This window comes from Cherax quadricarinatus, chromosome 30 (assembly GCF_038502225.1).
Source record: "Cherax quadricarinatus isolate ZL_2023a chromosome 30, ASM3850222v1, whole genome shotgun sequence".
Taxonomy (NCBI): Eukaryota; Metazoa; Arthropoda; class Malacostraca; order Decapoda; family Parastacidae; genus Cherax; species Cherax quadricarinatus.
In genome coordinates this window covers 25005076-25022890 of record NC_091321.1, presented here as the reverse complement: position 1 = coordinate 25022890, position 17815 = coordinate 25005076, and the positions used below count along the sequence as shown (strand labels likewise).

The following is a 17815-nucleotide window of genomic DNA, read 5'->3' as shown; positions in this document are numbered from 1 at the left end:
AAAAATATATTTGATTGTGTTTGTTCAGTACTAAATTACTGTAAGCGTATTTAAAATATATTTAGTTGGGTTAGGCTAAAATAAATTGCTCTTGTTATAATAAGGTTAGGTAAGTTTTCTAAGATTCTTTTGGTGCAAAATTAAAAATTTTTACATTAACATTAACGAAAAAAATATATCTTTTAACGTATAAGACAAAATTTCAGAAAGGACTTAATTTGAAATGAGTTCTTGCTAATTGACCAGTTTTACATATTCGGCACGACATATATATATATATATATATATATATATATATATATATATATATATATGTCGTGCCGAATAGGCAGAACTTGCGATCTTGGCTTAAATAGCAACGCTCATCTTGCCATATAGGACAAGCGAAAATTTGTGTATGCAATAATTTCGCCAAAATCTTTCTGAACCTAACGAAAAAAATATATTTCACTGTGTTTGTTTAGTATTAAATTATTGTAAACAAATCTAAAATATATTTAGTTGGGTTAGGCTAAAATAAATTGTTCTTGTTATAATAAGGTTAGGTAAGTTTTCTAAGTTCCTTTAGGTGCAAAATTAAAAATTTTTACATTAACATTAATGAAAAAAATATATCTTTAAACGTATGAGAGAAAATTTTAGAAAGGACTTAATTTTAAATGAGTTCTTGCTAATTGACCAGTTTTACATATTCGGCACGACATATATGTATATATATATATATATATATATATATATATATATATATATATATATATATATATATATATATATATATATATATATATATATATATATATATATATATATATGTCGTGCCGAGTATGTAAAACTGGTCAATTAGCAAGAACTCATTTAAAATATATATATATATATATATATATATATATATATATATATATATATATATATATATATATATATATATATATATATATATATATATATATATATATATATATATATATATATATATATATATATATATATATATACATGTATATGTATTATCTCTCAGTCCACATCAGGATTTGCACCTTCTCCACTTGGTCAGATGGGACCTGGCTGAGTGGAGAAGGTATTAAGCACTTTGATGCAGAGTGTGTAGGTTCGAATCCTGCTGTGCTGTGAGAGATAATGTTTGCAAATAATTTTGCCTGTTTGCGAACTGTTAAAGAAAGAGTTGAAACTCTTAATTTAGTTAGGTTACTTGATATAAAAGATACACGAAAATATCCGTAAGTACAGTCATTCTCAGTCTTCTACCAGTTACCAGTTATCGAGTACATTTGAATCTTATAATGCCAAGAAGGAGATAAGTAATGCTGGAGGGAAAGCACTGCTGAGGGAAACTCTGAAGACTAGTACTCTACTGTGTACTAAGGAGTCAGGATACAGAAAGGCCTCAGCTGCTTCACACTTGTATAGCTGGGAGACAACTGATTCTCTCTCACTTTTTTTTTATATACTCATCCTCTCTCCTTTCTCTTTCCTTTTTATCCATCCTTCCTTCTTTAACCTTAGATAAAAAAGGTCAACCTCAGATAGGAGGCCCAAAACACATAACTGTCATATGGCAGTTCCCAAGTACAAATAACTCCAGCTATGCTGGAAGGAAACCTCGGATGCTCCCATAGCTGAAGAACCCTTGCTGGAATGCTTGACGGTATCCTCACTGTCCCATTAAAGTTTCCCAGCTCAGCCTTACAGATTTCGGCACCTTGCATAAGCCCCACCCTGACTGATGGAATATGACAGGGACACGTAGCTACCGTATATTCCCACTATGTAGTTACCAAACAGAATAGGGTAACAACGCGCTGATCATGTATCAAATATTTTTAAATAAAAATATAATCCTGGTATTCCCTTACATATAAAAATGTTCTGGCAGGTTATTTAACATGTGGGGAGTATTAAGTGTACAATGTGTATTTAATATACAATCACATACCACATGGCTAGACTCTTATATGACCATCTGGTTAACTGTGACTGGAATTCACTAGGAATGTACTGGCTAGTGTACTCTTTCGAGATAATATATTTTTTAATACTGAAGACGGAGAATGAGCTATAATGTAATTATTTTGTATACTTTTTTGTCACTGTAGTTTACACTGGATTTTTGTAACACAACTACGTCTCCCATCATGGCAGGGTGACCCACAAAATGAAACATTCAGTATCATTCAATACCAACCAGGAGCATTCAGTATCATTCAGTAGTTGTCTTGCCAGAAGTGCGCTACATCATAATTTAAATGATCCTTCTAACTGAACCTCCCACCTCTCCTTCAGACTGTAGGTACTGTACTTCACTTCTCCAGAAGTAAAGTCCAGCTCACCAGTACCCTGAATCCCTTCATAAATGTTATCATACACTCCAACAGCACGTTTAGCCACAAAAACCACTTGTTTACACTCAACCCGGTCTAACGTGTGATGAATGGTTTGAAAAACCGACAAGTTGAAGATTGAGACACTTATGCAGCATATGGGAATCTTTATTCAGGAAACGTTTCGCCACACAGTGGCTTAATCAGTCCAATACAAAGAGGAAGGCGTAAGGAGAGGAGGAGTATGAGGTAATCAGTCCCTCAACCTGGAGTCGATGTGTTCAGTCCATCAATCTTGTAGAATGTACAGCATAGAGCCGTAGACGTGGCTTATATACTGATGTGAGGTGAGGTGAAGCAGGTGGAGGTGGGGTCATAGTGGTACCATCCACTAGTCGAAGTAGGTCTTCGTCCAAAGGTTGAACAAGTGTTGAAGAATTCTTTGTAACAACTGTCAGACACTGCAGCATCATGGGATCTTGTTACAAAGAATTCTTCAACACTTGTTCAACCTTTGGACGAAGACCTACTTCGACTAGTGGATGGTACCACTATGACCCCACCTCCACCTGCTTCACCTCACCTCACTACAGTATATAAGCCACGTCTACGGCTCTATGCTGTACATTCTACAAGATTGATGGACTGAACACATCGACTCCAGGTTGAGGGACTGATTACCTCATACTCCTCCTCTCCTTACGCCTTCCTCTTTGTATTGGACTGATGAAGCCACTGTGTGGCGAAACGTTTCCTGAATAAAGATTCCCATATGCTGCATAAGTGTCTCAATCTTCAACCGGTCTAACGTGCTCACCCAGCCTATTGGACGCTCACATCCCTACTACTCATAAACTCCTTTACCCCCCCGATCTCCAACCCTTCCTTCCACTCCTGAGTTATACACGCTCTTGAAAAATTCTATTTTGCTCTGTCCTCTCTAAATGTCCAAACTACCTCAACACCCCCTCCTCAGTTCTCTGAATTATACCTTTCGCAACCCCATACAGTCTCCTAATTTCCACGCTCCGAATTCTCTGCGTAATGTTCACTCCTGACACTGCTCTCAAACTGCATGACTTCTAAGACTTAAATCACAGAACCAGTGGGGACTGAACCCATGGAAGGTTAAACCCACCCATTCTGTGATTTGTTTACAATAGTGTTATTACGATTTCGTCAGCTCTGAGGTTCAGTTCGTCAGTTCTAAAGTTCCTTTCGTCAGTTCTAAGGTTCATTTAATCAATTCTAAGGTTTATTTCGTCAGTTCTAAAATTAATTTTTTCAACGGGGATTTTTTTTCACACAGTAACTGACGCTCGACTGGAAATCTCTGTAAAACGTTAGAAGTTAAGTCATTTGAGTCTCATTGTTGCAGTTCAAGTAGCCATGTCTCTTTCAGCAGTCTAATAACGTTCTCACGCCTCATAACTTTCCCACACACCTCATAACTTTCCCAATCTTCTCTGAACATTCCCACGCCTCTCAAAACATTCCCACGCTTCTCATAACTTTATCACTTCTCTAATAACTTTTCCACTCTTCCCATAACTTTCCCACGACTCTCATAACTCTCCCACGCCTCTCATAACTTTCCCACTCCTCTCATAACTATCCCACGCCTCTCATATTTTCCCATTTCTCTCACAACTTTTCCACTTCTCATAACTTTCCCACTCCTCTCATAACTATCCCACTCCTCTCATAAGTATCCCACTCCTCTCATAACTATCCCACTCCTCTCATAACTTCCCATCTTCTCATAACTTTCCCACTCCTCTCATAACTTTCCCATTCCTCTCATAACTTTCCCACGCCTCTCATAACTATCCCACTCCTCTCATAACTATCACACTCCTCTCATAACTTCCCATCTTCTCATAACTTTCCCACTCTCATAACTTTCCCACGCCTCTTATAACTATCCCACTCCTCTCATAACTATCCGACTCTTCTCATAACTTCCCACTCCTCTCATAACTTTCCCACGCCTCTTATAACTATCCCACTCCTCTCATAACTATCCCACTCTTCTCATAACTTCCCACTCCTCTCATAACTTTCCCACTCCTCTTATAACTATCCCACTCCTCTCATAACTATCCCACTCTTCTCATAACTTCCCACTTCTTCTCTCATAACTTTCCCACGCCTCTCATAACTTCCCCACGTCTCTCATAACTATCCCACTCCTCTCGTAACTTCCCACTCCTCTCATAACTTTCCCACTCCTCTCATAACTTTCCCACTCCTCTCATAACTATCCCACTCCTCTCATAACTATCCCACTCTTCTCATAACTTCCCACTCCTCTCATAACTTTCCCACTCCTCTCATAACTATCCCACTCCTCTCATAACTATCCCACTCCTCTCATAACTATCCCACTCCTCTCATAACTTCCCACTCCTCTCATAACTATCCCACTCTTCTCATAACTTCCCATCTTCTCATAACTATCCCACTCCTCTCATAACTTCCCACTCCTCTCATAACTTTCCCACTCCTCTCATAACTATCCCACTCCTCTCATAACTTCCCACTCCTCTCATAACTTCCCACTCCTCTCATAACTATCCCACTCTTCTCATAACTTCCCATCTTCTCATAACTATCCCACTCTTCTCATAACTTCCCACTCCTCTCATAACTATCTCACTCCTCTCATAACTATCTCACTCCTCTCATAACTTTCCCACTCCTGCCATAACTTTCCCACTCCTCTCATAACTTTCCCACTCCTCTCATAACTTTCCCACTCCTCTCATAACTTTCCCACTCCTCTCATAACTTTCCCACTCCTCTCATAACTTTCCCACTCCTCTCATAACTGATGAACTGGCTAAGTTCATCAGTTATGAGAGGATTATAATCTATTCCTTCAAAGAAGGAATAGATTATAATCTTGAGCTGTCAGTTAGCAGTTCGAAAACAATAATTCGAAAAGAATTTCAACTGAATGTTATTGACCTGAGACTTAGGGAGACTGACGCAAGTCAGTCCATCTCTCATCATTCCATCATGCAGGAGGAGCCACATGTCTATGATGCATCCAACAAGATAAGCTGACCCTTGGATGTCACTACTGCCCGGCTCCGGCTGGGTTGCAAGTATCTTTGGCAGGCTAAATCACCACCACCAGATGAAGACCAAACGAAATGTAAACTTTGCCAGATGGACTATTGTCACACCCTGCGTCATTATGTACTGGAGTGTGATAAAATTAATGAAGTCAGAAACAACTCACTCCACAGTGGTATATTACAAACCAATCTGGGAAAATACCCTGACTTTGCTCACTGTAAATAAAGCATTACCACTTGTTAGTTACCATTTTGTCCTAGGCACATGTCGATTTGTGTGTGTGTGTGTGTGTGTGTGTGTGTGTGTGTGTGTGTGTGTGTGTGTGTGTGTATGTGTATGTGTATGTGTGTGTGTGTGTGTGTGTGTGTGTGTGTGTGTATGTGTATGTGTGTGTATGTGTGTGTGTGTGTGTGTGTGCGTGTGTGTGTGTGCGTGTGTGTGTGCGTGTGTGTGTGCGTGTGTGTGTGTATGTGTGTGTGTGTGTGTGTATGTGTGTGTATGTGTGTGTGTGTGTGTGTGTGTGTGTGTGTGTGTGTGTGTGTGTGTGTGTGTGTGTGTGTGTGTGTGTGTGTGTGTGTGTGTGTGTGTGGTGTGACCAAATTAATGTCTGCATAAATAACTCATTACGATCGTGACCAGATATGAAGATGTAAGTAGTTCATTACCACTGTAACTTGTTCAGCTATCATAACTTTGCGGTCCAGGTCCTGGACCCATTATGTACCTCTGTAATCTTTTGACTATCACCCACACCATGGGTATGTTGTGCACAATAAAGCTGTTAAACTTAAATCTCATAACTTTCCCATTCCTCTCATAACTTTCTCAGTCCTCTCATAACTTTCCCAGCCTCGCAATATTCCCACGTTAATTACGACTCACTCAGAGTCCTTACAGTTCCTCCAACGACTGACATAATTCCCCTCCCCCTCCCCCACACAGCTCATAACACTACCCCCGCAGTGATACTTGCTGGTATGTCGCTACAGGTGTTCAACTTGATCGGGTACATCTGTGCAGCAGTGTCCACCTACAACACGTACTCCCATGCTAACTGGTTCTCCTTCGTCTCCATGACTGGCTTCTGGGTCACTGGCATCCTGCTGGTGTTGTACCTCATGCATGTCTTAGAACGCTTCTACATGGTGCCCTGGCTCATGTTGGTAAGTATACTCCTGGTTCATGTTGGTAGGTATACCCCTGGTTCATGTTGGTAGGTATATTCCTGGTTCATGTTGGTAGGTATACCCCTGGTTCATGTTGGTAGGTATACCCCTGGTTCATGTTGGTAGGTATACCCCTGGTTCATGTTGGTAGGTATACCCCTGGTTCATGTTGGTAAGTATACCCCTGGTTCATTTTGGTAATACCCCTGGTTCATGTTACTATGTATACCACTGTTTCGTGCTGGTAGGTAAACTCCTGGTTCATGCTGGTATGTATACCACTGTTTCATGCTGGTAGGTATACCCCTAGTTCATGTTGCTATGTATACCACTGGTTCATGCTGGTAGGTATACCCCTGGTTCATGTTGGTAGGTATACTCCTGGTTCATGTTTGTAGGTATACACCTGATTCATGATAGTAGATATATCCCTGGTTCATGTTGGTATGTTTACCTCTGGTTCATGTTGCTATGTATACCCCTGGTTCACATTGGTGGTAGGTATACCCCTGATTCATGTTGGTAGATATATCCCTGGTTAATGTTGCTATGTATATCCATGGTTCATGTTAGTAGGTATACCCCTGGTTCATGCGCTCCTGTCCTGGGGTGTGCACCTGTCCTGGGATGTGCACTTGCCATGGGGTGCGGGCCTGTTCTGGGGGTATTTACCTGTCCTGGGGTGTACACCTGTCCTGGGGTGTGCACCTGTCCTGGGGCGTGCGCTTGTCGTGAGATGTGTACCTATCCTAGGAGTACACCTGTTCTGGGGGTGCGCGCCTGTCTTCGAGTGTGCACCTGTCTTGGGGTGTGTGCCTATCCTGGGGTGTGTGCCTGTCCTGGGATGTGCGCCTGTCCTGGGGTGCGTACCTATCATGGGGATGTGCACCTGTCCTGGGGTGCGTACCTATCCTGGGGATGTGCACCTGTCCTGGGGCGTGTACCTGTTCTGTAGTGTGCATCTGTCCTCTGGAGCACACCTGTCCTGGTGGTGCGCGCCTTTCCTGGGCTGTGCACTTGTCCTGGGGATGTGCTCCTTTCCTGGGGTGTGCACCTGTCCTGGTGATATGCACTTGTCCCAGGGGTATGTGCCTGTCCCGAGGTGTGCACCTGTCTTGGGTGTGTGCCTGTCCTGGGGTGTGCACCTGTCCTGAGGGTGCGACCTGTTCTAGGGTGCTTGCAGGTTCTGGGGTGTACACCTCCTAGGATGTGCACCTGTCCTGGGGTGTGCACCTGCCTTGGGATGTGTACCTGTCCTGGGATGTGCACCTGTCATGGGGTGTGAACCTGTTCTTGGATGTACACTTGTCCTGGGGTGTGCACCTGTCCTGAGATGTATGCCTGTCCTGGGGTGCTTGCCTGTTCTGGGAATGTGCACCTGTCCTGGGGTACGAGCCGGCACTGGGGTGCACACCGGCACTGGGGTGCACACCGGCACTGGGGTGCACACCGGCACTGGGGTGCACACCGGCACTGGGGATGCAAACCGACACTGGGGATGCACACCGACACTGGCGCGACCATCAGTCACTCACCAGTCACCATCTACACTAGACTGTTGTGTTGCTGCTCCCGATCTTCAGCGCTAATCTCACTTATTTAATAATCCTTAGATTTTCCCTTCGTGCGGTAGTTGCGGGAAATAGAAGCAAGCCGTTAGTTAATTAAGCCATTTCTGCCGCCACTTAAGCCAGCTCAGCCATCAGCACGCCGGCACCGTCTCTAAGTAAGTAAGTTTATTCAGGTATACACAAATACAGTTACATAGAATTATCATACATAGCAGCATATGTGTAGAGAACCTGGGATAAACCAAAAAAGTCAGACACAGTGACTTATTTCCATTGGGGTCCTTTTACCTTATTATTATAATATGAAGGTTATAATATTTTCTTATTATTCTACAATGAAGATAACATCTTAGTATCATACTAAAAAGACTATCTACTACACCAAGGTCATTAAGACTATCTACAATACGAGGGTCATTACTAGGAATATGGTAAAATTTACACGTATGTTAGCTAAAAAATAGAAAATCCTCCCCTTCCCTTTCTGTAGCTACATTCATCAGACACCTTTTGGCACTCTTCTTGAACTGGTTCATACTATGACTGGCTTTGACATGTGCGGGCAGTCTGTTCCATTCCTTTATTGCTGTACAATAAAAGGTGTTTGAAGCCTGTCCAATGACTGTGGGTACTACAAAGTTGTGCTCTCTCCCCCTAGTACTATGATTGCTTTGGTTCCCAACCTTGACAAAATTGACAGCAAGATATTCTGGACATTGTTTGTGAGCAATTTTATAAACATGATTTAGCTTCAGTTGTTTTACTCTGTCTTCAACATTCAGCATATCCAACTGCTGTAATTCATCCTGGCCTACATGTTCTCTTGGTCCCAGCCCCAGGATGAATCTTACGATTTTGTTCTGGGTGATTTGCAGTCTATCTTTCATTTTTTTTTGTCAAGGCAGAGTACCAAGAAGAGCAAGCGTAATCCATATGGCATTGTATAAGGGCTAGACATAGGGTCCTGCGAGCCTCAGTAGGTAGACACTGTGCTTGTCTATATAGGAACTTCAGTCTGGCATTCGCTTTCTTTACTACACTGTTCCCTATCAATTCTCCTGACATGCATGGGTCAAAGGGGATTCCTAAATATTTTACTGATGAAACCAAAGTGATGGGCTCCCCATTACACTGAACATTAAAATTATTTACCCTTCTCAGTTTATGTTTCGTGCCAAAGAGAATGGCTTCAGTTTTCCCTAGGTGTAATGATAGTTTGTTGTCTACTAACCATTTGCTGCAGGACTCCAGTTCCAGTGTTAAAACAGCAATATCTTGTGGGTCTTTACCTGACACTAACAGAGCACTGTCATCTGCATACAGTAGGAGTTTGCACTTGACACTGATAGGTATATCATTGACATAACATAAGAATAATAAGGGACCTAGAATACTACCTTGGGGAACTCCACATGTTATCGGCAGGGGTTATGATTCTGTTTTGTTGATTTTGACTATTTGTCTCCTGTTGCTAAGGTAGGACTTAAACCAGTCTACAGAACCTATACCGATAGCTTGAAGTTTATTACATAATATATTGTGGTTGACAGTATCGAAGGCCTTTTGCAGGTCTAAGGTTACCATACCTATGAGGTTCCCCTTTGACATTTCAGTTCTCAGGTAATCCATCAGAATAATAAGGGAGGTGTCGGTTGAGTAGGATCTTCTAAAGCCCGATTGATAGCTATGGAGAATGTTGTTGTCATTAAGGTACTTAACTACTTGAGAATACACCGCCCTCTCTAGAATTTTAGATATTATACTGAGAATACTAAGAGGCCTATAGTTGCTTACATCAGACCTACTATTTTTCTTGAAGATAGAAGTAACTCTGGCCTCCTTGAACCCCTCCGGTACGGTATTAGTGGTGATTGATAGATTTATTATGTGAGCAATAGGGATTGACAGTTCAGAAGCACCATCTTTTAGGATATTAGACGGGATGTTATCAGGGCCTGTGCTCTTAGTTGGGTTTAACCTGCTTAGTTCTTTTTGAATACAGTCATGAGATACACTTACTAGTTGACAACTGTTTGGAGTTACCCCTTTATTGGTATAGTATGTTTGAAACTTATCAGAGTCTGTGTTAAAGGTATTTGATGCAGCTGGTAGTTTACTTACTAGTGTTGATGCAACAGATGTGTAGTAGGAATTAAAGCAATTTGCCACCTTAGATGTTTCGTGGCATACCTCATTATCGATAGTGAGTACTATGTTAGACCTATCTACTGGCTTATGGCTATACCCCAACTGTTTTAGTTGTTGCCAGAGCTTTCTGGGGTTATGCTTATACTGTACTCTTCAATTTTTGAGCAGTAGTGCTTTGCCTTTGCTCCTTTTATAAGTCTCTGTACTCTGTTCCTCACCCTTTGGAATTCATTTAGTGCGGCAATATCCTGTCTGTTTGCTTTAAATCTTTTTAGCAGCTGGTCTCTGAATTTCATATTATCTAATATCTCAGTATTCATCCAGGGTTCAGTTCTTCGTTTAATCCTAACCTCTTTAACTGGTGCAGTATTATCAAGGATGGTAGTGAACATTGTTTTGAATTTTTCCCAGGCATCGTTTACGTCCGTGCAACTTGTTATCTCTGTCCAGTCACAATTGTGTAGCCTATTTACCAATGTTTCTTTACTGTAGTTTCTAGTTGACCTCATTTTTATTGTCCTGTGTAGGCCTATCCTATCCCTAGTGATTTTCCTGGTGCAGTAAATGATGAAATGATCACTAAGACCTGTGGTAATGACGCCTGACTGACTAATGTTCTCAGAGCGGTTACAAAATAACTATGTGCGGGTTATTTGTGTAGCGGTTACAAAGTATGTGGTCAATTAGGGTGGCTGAGAACTATGTGATCCGGGTTGGAGTATTAATTAGTTGAGTGTAACTATTTAATCCTAGAATTTGCTTATACCTTTTGCATAGCCCGTTATTTTGCTGCTGAAAACATATATTGAAGTCGCCCAGTATTATTGTCTCGCAATTGTTTTCAACTCCGGACAAGACTCTGGAAAAGTCTTCTAAGAACTGGTCCTGGGTAGGAGGGCGGTAACTAGTTCCTACTAAGATGGGTTTGGTCTTAGGAAGCAGCACTTCAAACCATAGAATCTCCAGTTTATTGTTATTTAAATCAGGTCTTAGGTTGTAAGCTAAGTCATTTCTAATGTAGGCACATACTCCACCACCCTTTCTGTTCCTATCTAAGCGTTTTATATTGTAACCATCTATTTTGACCTCGTCGTCAGTCACCGTATCATCCAACCAAGATTCAGAGATGGTTATAACTGCCGCCCTAATTTTGTTAGCTAGGATCCTAATCTCTGCCAATTTAGGAAGAAGTGATCTTGCATTGACATGAATAAAGTGAAGGCCTGTTTTCATAAAACAATCATAATCATCAATATATGGCAATGGGTCATTTGTATTAAAATTAGGTAAACCAGTGTCATCACTGCTAAAGGGTAACTGTGCCAAAGTGCATTTGTTACACACAAAATGAATTCTGGCACCGTTGCTATAATTGTACATACATCCATCATGCACCCACCCCTTACACATTTTACATAAGGTGCCTTTTCTGTTTTTCATGCGTACTTTAGTACAGTGTATGCACTTGTTTGGTAGTGTTTGAGATAATAATGGCTGTATCGTCTCACATTGACCTATGTATGCATTACATATGGAGTTAAGGTTATCATTCCTAGCTACTAGACCGTCATTATCGCCGTCATTTATCTGTCTGTTTTGCCTCTGCACAATAGTTTGAGGTCCTGGATTAATTTGGATATCACCGCTTAAGAGCGCTACAATAAGAGCTGTGTGCCACTGTTTTTGTTTGGGTATGCGGTGTTGCCATACCTTGCAGCAATAGTGACATTTACTTTTCTGGTAGGATGGCAACTGTTGGGCTTTTACTGTCCAGGGTGCTGTTACTCCATTCACCTTTTCCAGCCCCCATGACTGATTTCTTTCTTCATGGAATTGAAGAAATATAAATATAATTATGGCAGCCTGTACCCCCCTAATGCCTGCCATTTTCACTCTTCGCTCTTTTACTCATATACAATAATATTTATTTCTCTTTTCCAGTCCCTAGTACACTTAGTATCTGCTTTAGCAATCCCCACTGAATTACTAGTAAAATTTCCTCTTCAAAACCCTCTTCACTGCTCACTTTTCCCTTAACTTCACAAAACCCTTACAGTTAACCCCTTATTACACACTCCCCTTCCCATCTCACTTCACAGTCTGGCTTCCCCAATTAACTTCTAACTCCTTTCCATTCTGGTAGATCAGAAAGGTTTAATCCATGGTTTTATCCTTCCAAATCCCCCTCAATTCCATTTATCGGGGGTTGTGTGGTGTTGTTGTCTGCCTGACCTGTTCTGCTGATTCAGCCATTTTTAAAACACTGAGGGGAGTAACGCCACCTACAACCTGACTTTCCTTGAGTTTATAGATATATTTGGCGTTTTCTGCTATAATTCTCTCACTGTACACTGGTCAGCTGAATATAGGTCAGCTACTAAAACATTAACCTTGACTGTTTAACTATTCACTTCTTTCTCACGACTGGCACTGAGGGATATCCGACCTATAACCTTGGAGTTTTGTACTGTTGATTTGACGATGTTTCCTATGTTTCCCTCTCGTTAGCACTGGTACAGGTGATATGATGGTGGTACAGATATGATGCTACTGTCAACAGATGAACGTCAGTAAAGATGAGAATTTCATTTCGCTAGTTGTACGTCTGGCAGTAGCGGCTGTTTGGATGCCGGTCAGCCATGTTTAAATGCTCAATTCTTTCCCTCGTTTGGCACTGAAGAAAAAAGTCCTACAGACCTGTCATTTCCTTGAAGATTTAGTTGATCAGGTTTTCTGCCATGTTGTCTTCCCATTAAACACTGGTGCAGTTGATATGGAGGTCAGTTATTTCATTGTAGTGGAAAATGTCTCATGTCTGGTTCACGTCTGGCAGCAGGTCTGGTACTTGAATGCCGGTCCCTCTTTTGCCATATTTAGTCCATTTCGTTGTCGTCACCGTCAGTTTTTATGTCACTATAGGTTCCTTGCATGTTGTTGCAGCAGTACTTGCAAATTTGGCCATCACTGGAGTTCGGATAGGCCCAGGGGACGGCAAGATATAGGAGCAGCCTTGTTGTTTCTTCAAGTTAAGGTGGCGCGGCTTCAAAATCGACTCGAAGTTCGGTACCCTTCCCAGTCCAAATGAACATCTTGCCTGACCCAGAGCCTCACTTCTCACCAGTGACTAAGCCAGTGACTTCATGTGTTTCTGGTGTGTCCAATAACAAACACAACTTAGTTTTAAGCCACTGGCTATTATTAAGCCAGCACAGCTCTCTTCTGCCTGTTGCTTGCTGCTAGCTTACGTCTAGGGCTTTGGTGCCTGGCCAAGCCCAGTGGCTTTGCGCTGCCAGCTTTGGCTAGTCCCTCTTGTGTGTCCGCCATGACAACCAAGGTTGTTGTCTCCACCTCTGTATGTCGGGTGTCCAGTGAATTTTATTCTAGAAAGAGACAAGGTGAAGTTCTCCTCCTGGTGGTGTGGTGACGTCATTGTAGACCATTCAAAAAGTCTGGTGTCCCTCTGGCCCACGCCGTGACGTCATCATGGCCCTGTTTTGAACATCGTAACGTCACCGTGATGCGTTCGTCAAGTAGCCAATAGATGTCATTGCCTGCCATGTCAACACTGATCTGAGTAGATCTATACTTCACTATGATAACATGAACGTAGACAAGTATATTTATGGAGCAACTTGCAATGTGAACAGACTGACTGATGTTGTAGTGGCCAGGCTTAGGCTTGGTTATATGTACTGACTGATGTTGTAGTGGCCAGGCTTAGGCTTGGTTACATGTACTGACTGATGTTGTAGTGGCCAGGCTTAGGCTTAGTTACAAGTACTTCTGGCAGTTTGGGAGACACACAGATGATGATCAAACTAAATGCAAATTATGTGGTCAGGCATATGGTCACTGTTTTGCACACTATGTGCTATTAATTGTCCACTTATTGAGGAATACAGAGATAGACAGTATAATAATCTTTGTGACATGTCAAGATATCTTATTAATGAAAATAAGATACCAGATATACTAAACAAGTTTCCTAAATTTGCTTGTAACAGATAAGTGAACTATAGATATGTAGATATAAATCCAAATGTACACCTGTTAACCCTTTTGGGGCCTAATTTCTAGGCCTTTTATGTATCCATATGCTCTTGCGCTACCGTTCACAGGATGGATATGGTGTGCACAATAAACTAGCCACACCGTTAGCTGATCCTGGACTCCCCTGCATATTCTATCTCCTCTGCCCTGTGTCATTTTAGTGCACTAAATAGCTCTAGTTACACCGCTACAGTGTTTTAATTTATATTTTCTTTATTTCTACAAGTACATGGTATACAGGCCTAACCACTTGTAGAAATATATGTATATATGTATATACATACATACATATATATATATATATATATATATATATATATATATATATATATATATATATATATATATATATATATATATATATATACAGTGGTCCCTCTTTTTTCGTAATTAATCCATTCCTGGAGCCGTTACTAGAAACGAAATTTACGATTTACGAATCAATTTTCCCCGTAAGAAATAATGTAAATACATAGTACATAAACAATACAATGGGAAATGATGAATGAAACATTGACAGCATAACACTTACCTTTATTGGAGATTCTTCTTAATGTATGGGAGACTGGAGGAGGAGAGAGATTGGATTGTTTACAGTTTGGAAGGGGAATCCCCTTCCATCAACACCTCAGGTACCAATTGCTTCTCTGGGGTTGCTTCTCTTCTCTGTTTCTTAATGCCACTAGGACCATCTTGAGAGTCACTCTAGTCCTGTCTCACAAAGTAACTGTGGAGAGAGCTTTGTTTCTGGCGTCTCTTATCTCTTATCTTAATGGCCCAAGACTTTGTCACTGTACATATTTCTCACCTTCTTTACCACAGGCTTGGCACTAGAAGCTTTCTTTGGAGTCATGGTAGCTTATTTAGTAATTGCAAGCACTAAAATGAGTGGAATATTATGAAATATTTCGTAGGAGCACTTGAGGGGACCTTCACTCACTGGTAAACAATGCCAGGCTGGCTGCGTAGGGACGCCGCCCCAGCTCAAACCGTGCGTATGCGTCCCAGACGAACTACTATTCGCGAGTCAACCTATGAAAAGCGAGTCCATGTTTATACGAAAATACACCTATGATTGGCGAAATTTACAATTGCCGAGAACTACGAAAAGCGAGGGACCACTGTATGTATATATATATATATATATATATATATATATATATATATATATATATATATATATATATATATATATATATATATATATATATATATATATATATATATATATATATATATATATATATATATATATATATATATATATATATATATATATATATATATATATATATATATATATATATATATATATATATGTCGTGCCGAATATGTAAAACTGGTCAATTAGCAAGAACTCATTTAAAATTAAGTCCTTTCTAAAATTTTCTCTTATACGTTTAAAGATATATTTTTTTTCATTAATGTTAATGTAAAAAAATTTAATTTTGCAACAAAAGTATCTTAGAAAACTTACCTAACCTTATTATAACATGAACAATTTATTTTAGCCTAACCCAACTAAATATATTTTAGATTTGTTTACAATAATTTAATACTAATGAAACACAGTGAAATTTATTTTTTTCGTTAGGTTCAGAATGATTTTTGCGAAATTATTGCATACACAAATTTTCGCTTGTCCTATATAGGCAGAACTTGCGATCTTGGCTTAAATAGCAACGTTCATCTTGCCATATAGGACAAGTGAAAATTTGTGTATGCAATAATTTTGCCAAAATCCTTCTGAACCTAACGAAAAAAATATATTTCACTGTGTTTGTTTAGTATTAAATTATTGTCAACAAATCTAAAATATATTTAGTTGGGTTAGGCTAAAATAAATTGCGCTTGTTATAATAAGGTTAGGTAAGTTTTCTAAGTTTCTTTTGGTGCAAAATTATAAATTTTTACATCAACATTAATGAAAAAATATATCTTTAAATGTAAAAGAGAAAATTTTAGAAAGGACTTAATTTTAAACGAGTTCTTTCTAATTGACCAGTTTTGCCTATTCGGCATGACATATGTATAAATTCTGGCCACAAAATAGAGCGAAACACCAACGTCAAAGACCTGGGAGTGATCATGTCGGAGGATCTCACCTTCAAGGACCATAACATTGTATCAATCGCATCTGCTAGAAAAATGACAGGATGGATAATGAGAACCTTCAAAACTAGGGAGGCCAAGCCCATGATGACACTCTTCAGGTCACTTGTTCTATCTAGGCTGGAATATTGCTGCATACTAACAGCACCTTTCAAGGCAGGTGAAATTGCCGACCTAGAAAATGTACAGAGAACTTTCACGGCGCGCATAACGGAGATAAAACACCTCAATTATTGGGAGCGCTTGAGGTTCCTAAACCTGTATTCCCTGGAACGCAGGAGGGAGAGATACATGATTATATACACCTGGAAAATCCTAGAGGGACTAGTACCGAACCTGCACACGAAAATCACTCACTACGAAAGCAAAAGACTTGGCAGACGATGCACCATCCCCCCAATGAAAAGCAGGGGTGTCACTAGCACGTTAAGAGACCATACAATAAGTGTCAGGGGCCCGAGACTGTTCAACTGCCTCCCAGCACACATAAGGGGGATTACCAACAGACCCCTGGCAGTCTTCAAGCTGGCACTGGACAAGCACCTAAAGTCAGTTCCTGATCAGCCGGGCTGTGGCTCGTACGTTGGTTTGCGTGCAGCCAGCAGCAACAGCCTGGTTGATCAGGCTCTGATCCACCAGGAGGCCTGGTCACAGACCGGGCCGCGGGGGCATTGACTCCCGGAACTCTCTCCAGGTAAACTTCAGGTATAATTATATATATATATATATTTTTTATATATATATAATATATATATATATACATATATATTTATATATATATATTATATATATTATATATAATATATATATATATATATATATATATATATATATATATATATATATATATATATATATATATATATATATATATATATATATATATATATATATATATATATATATATATATATATATATATATATATATATATATATATATATATATATATATTATATATATGTATATATATATATATATATATATATATATATATATATATATATATATATATATATATATATATATATATATATATATATATATATATATATATATATATATATATATATATATATATATATATATATATATATATATATATATATATATATATATATATATATATATATATATATATATATATATATATATATATGTGGTTTGTGGTTACAGGAAAGTGGGTGCGGGAGGGAAGAGGAGCGATTGCTGGAATGATGATGTGAAGAGAGTAGTAAGGGAGAAAAAGTTAGCATATGAGAAGTTTTTACAAAGTAGAAGTGATGCAAGGAGGGAAGAGTATATGGAGAAAAAGAGAGAGGTTAAGAGAATGGTGAAGTAATGT

At 39.6% G+C, this 17815-nt stretch overlaps 1 protein-coding gene across 1 annotated transcript in view; it reads left to right on the top strand.

The window, feature by feature from the left end:
- Nucleotides 1-17815, top strand: part of LOC128692718 (plasmolipin) — a 41326-nt gene that overhangs the window by 4413 nt on the left and 19098 nt on the right. The window contains exon 2 of the mRNA XM_070090016.1: nucleotides 6413-6586. Within this exon, the coding sequence (XP_069946117.1) occupies nucleotides 6413-6586 (174 nt within the window). The remainder of the gene's footprint in view (nucleotides 1-6412; nucleotides 6587-17815) is intronic.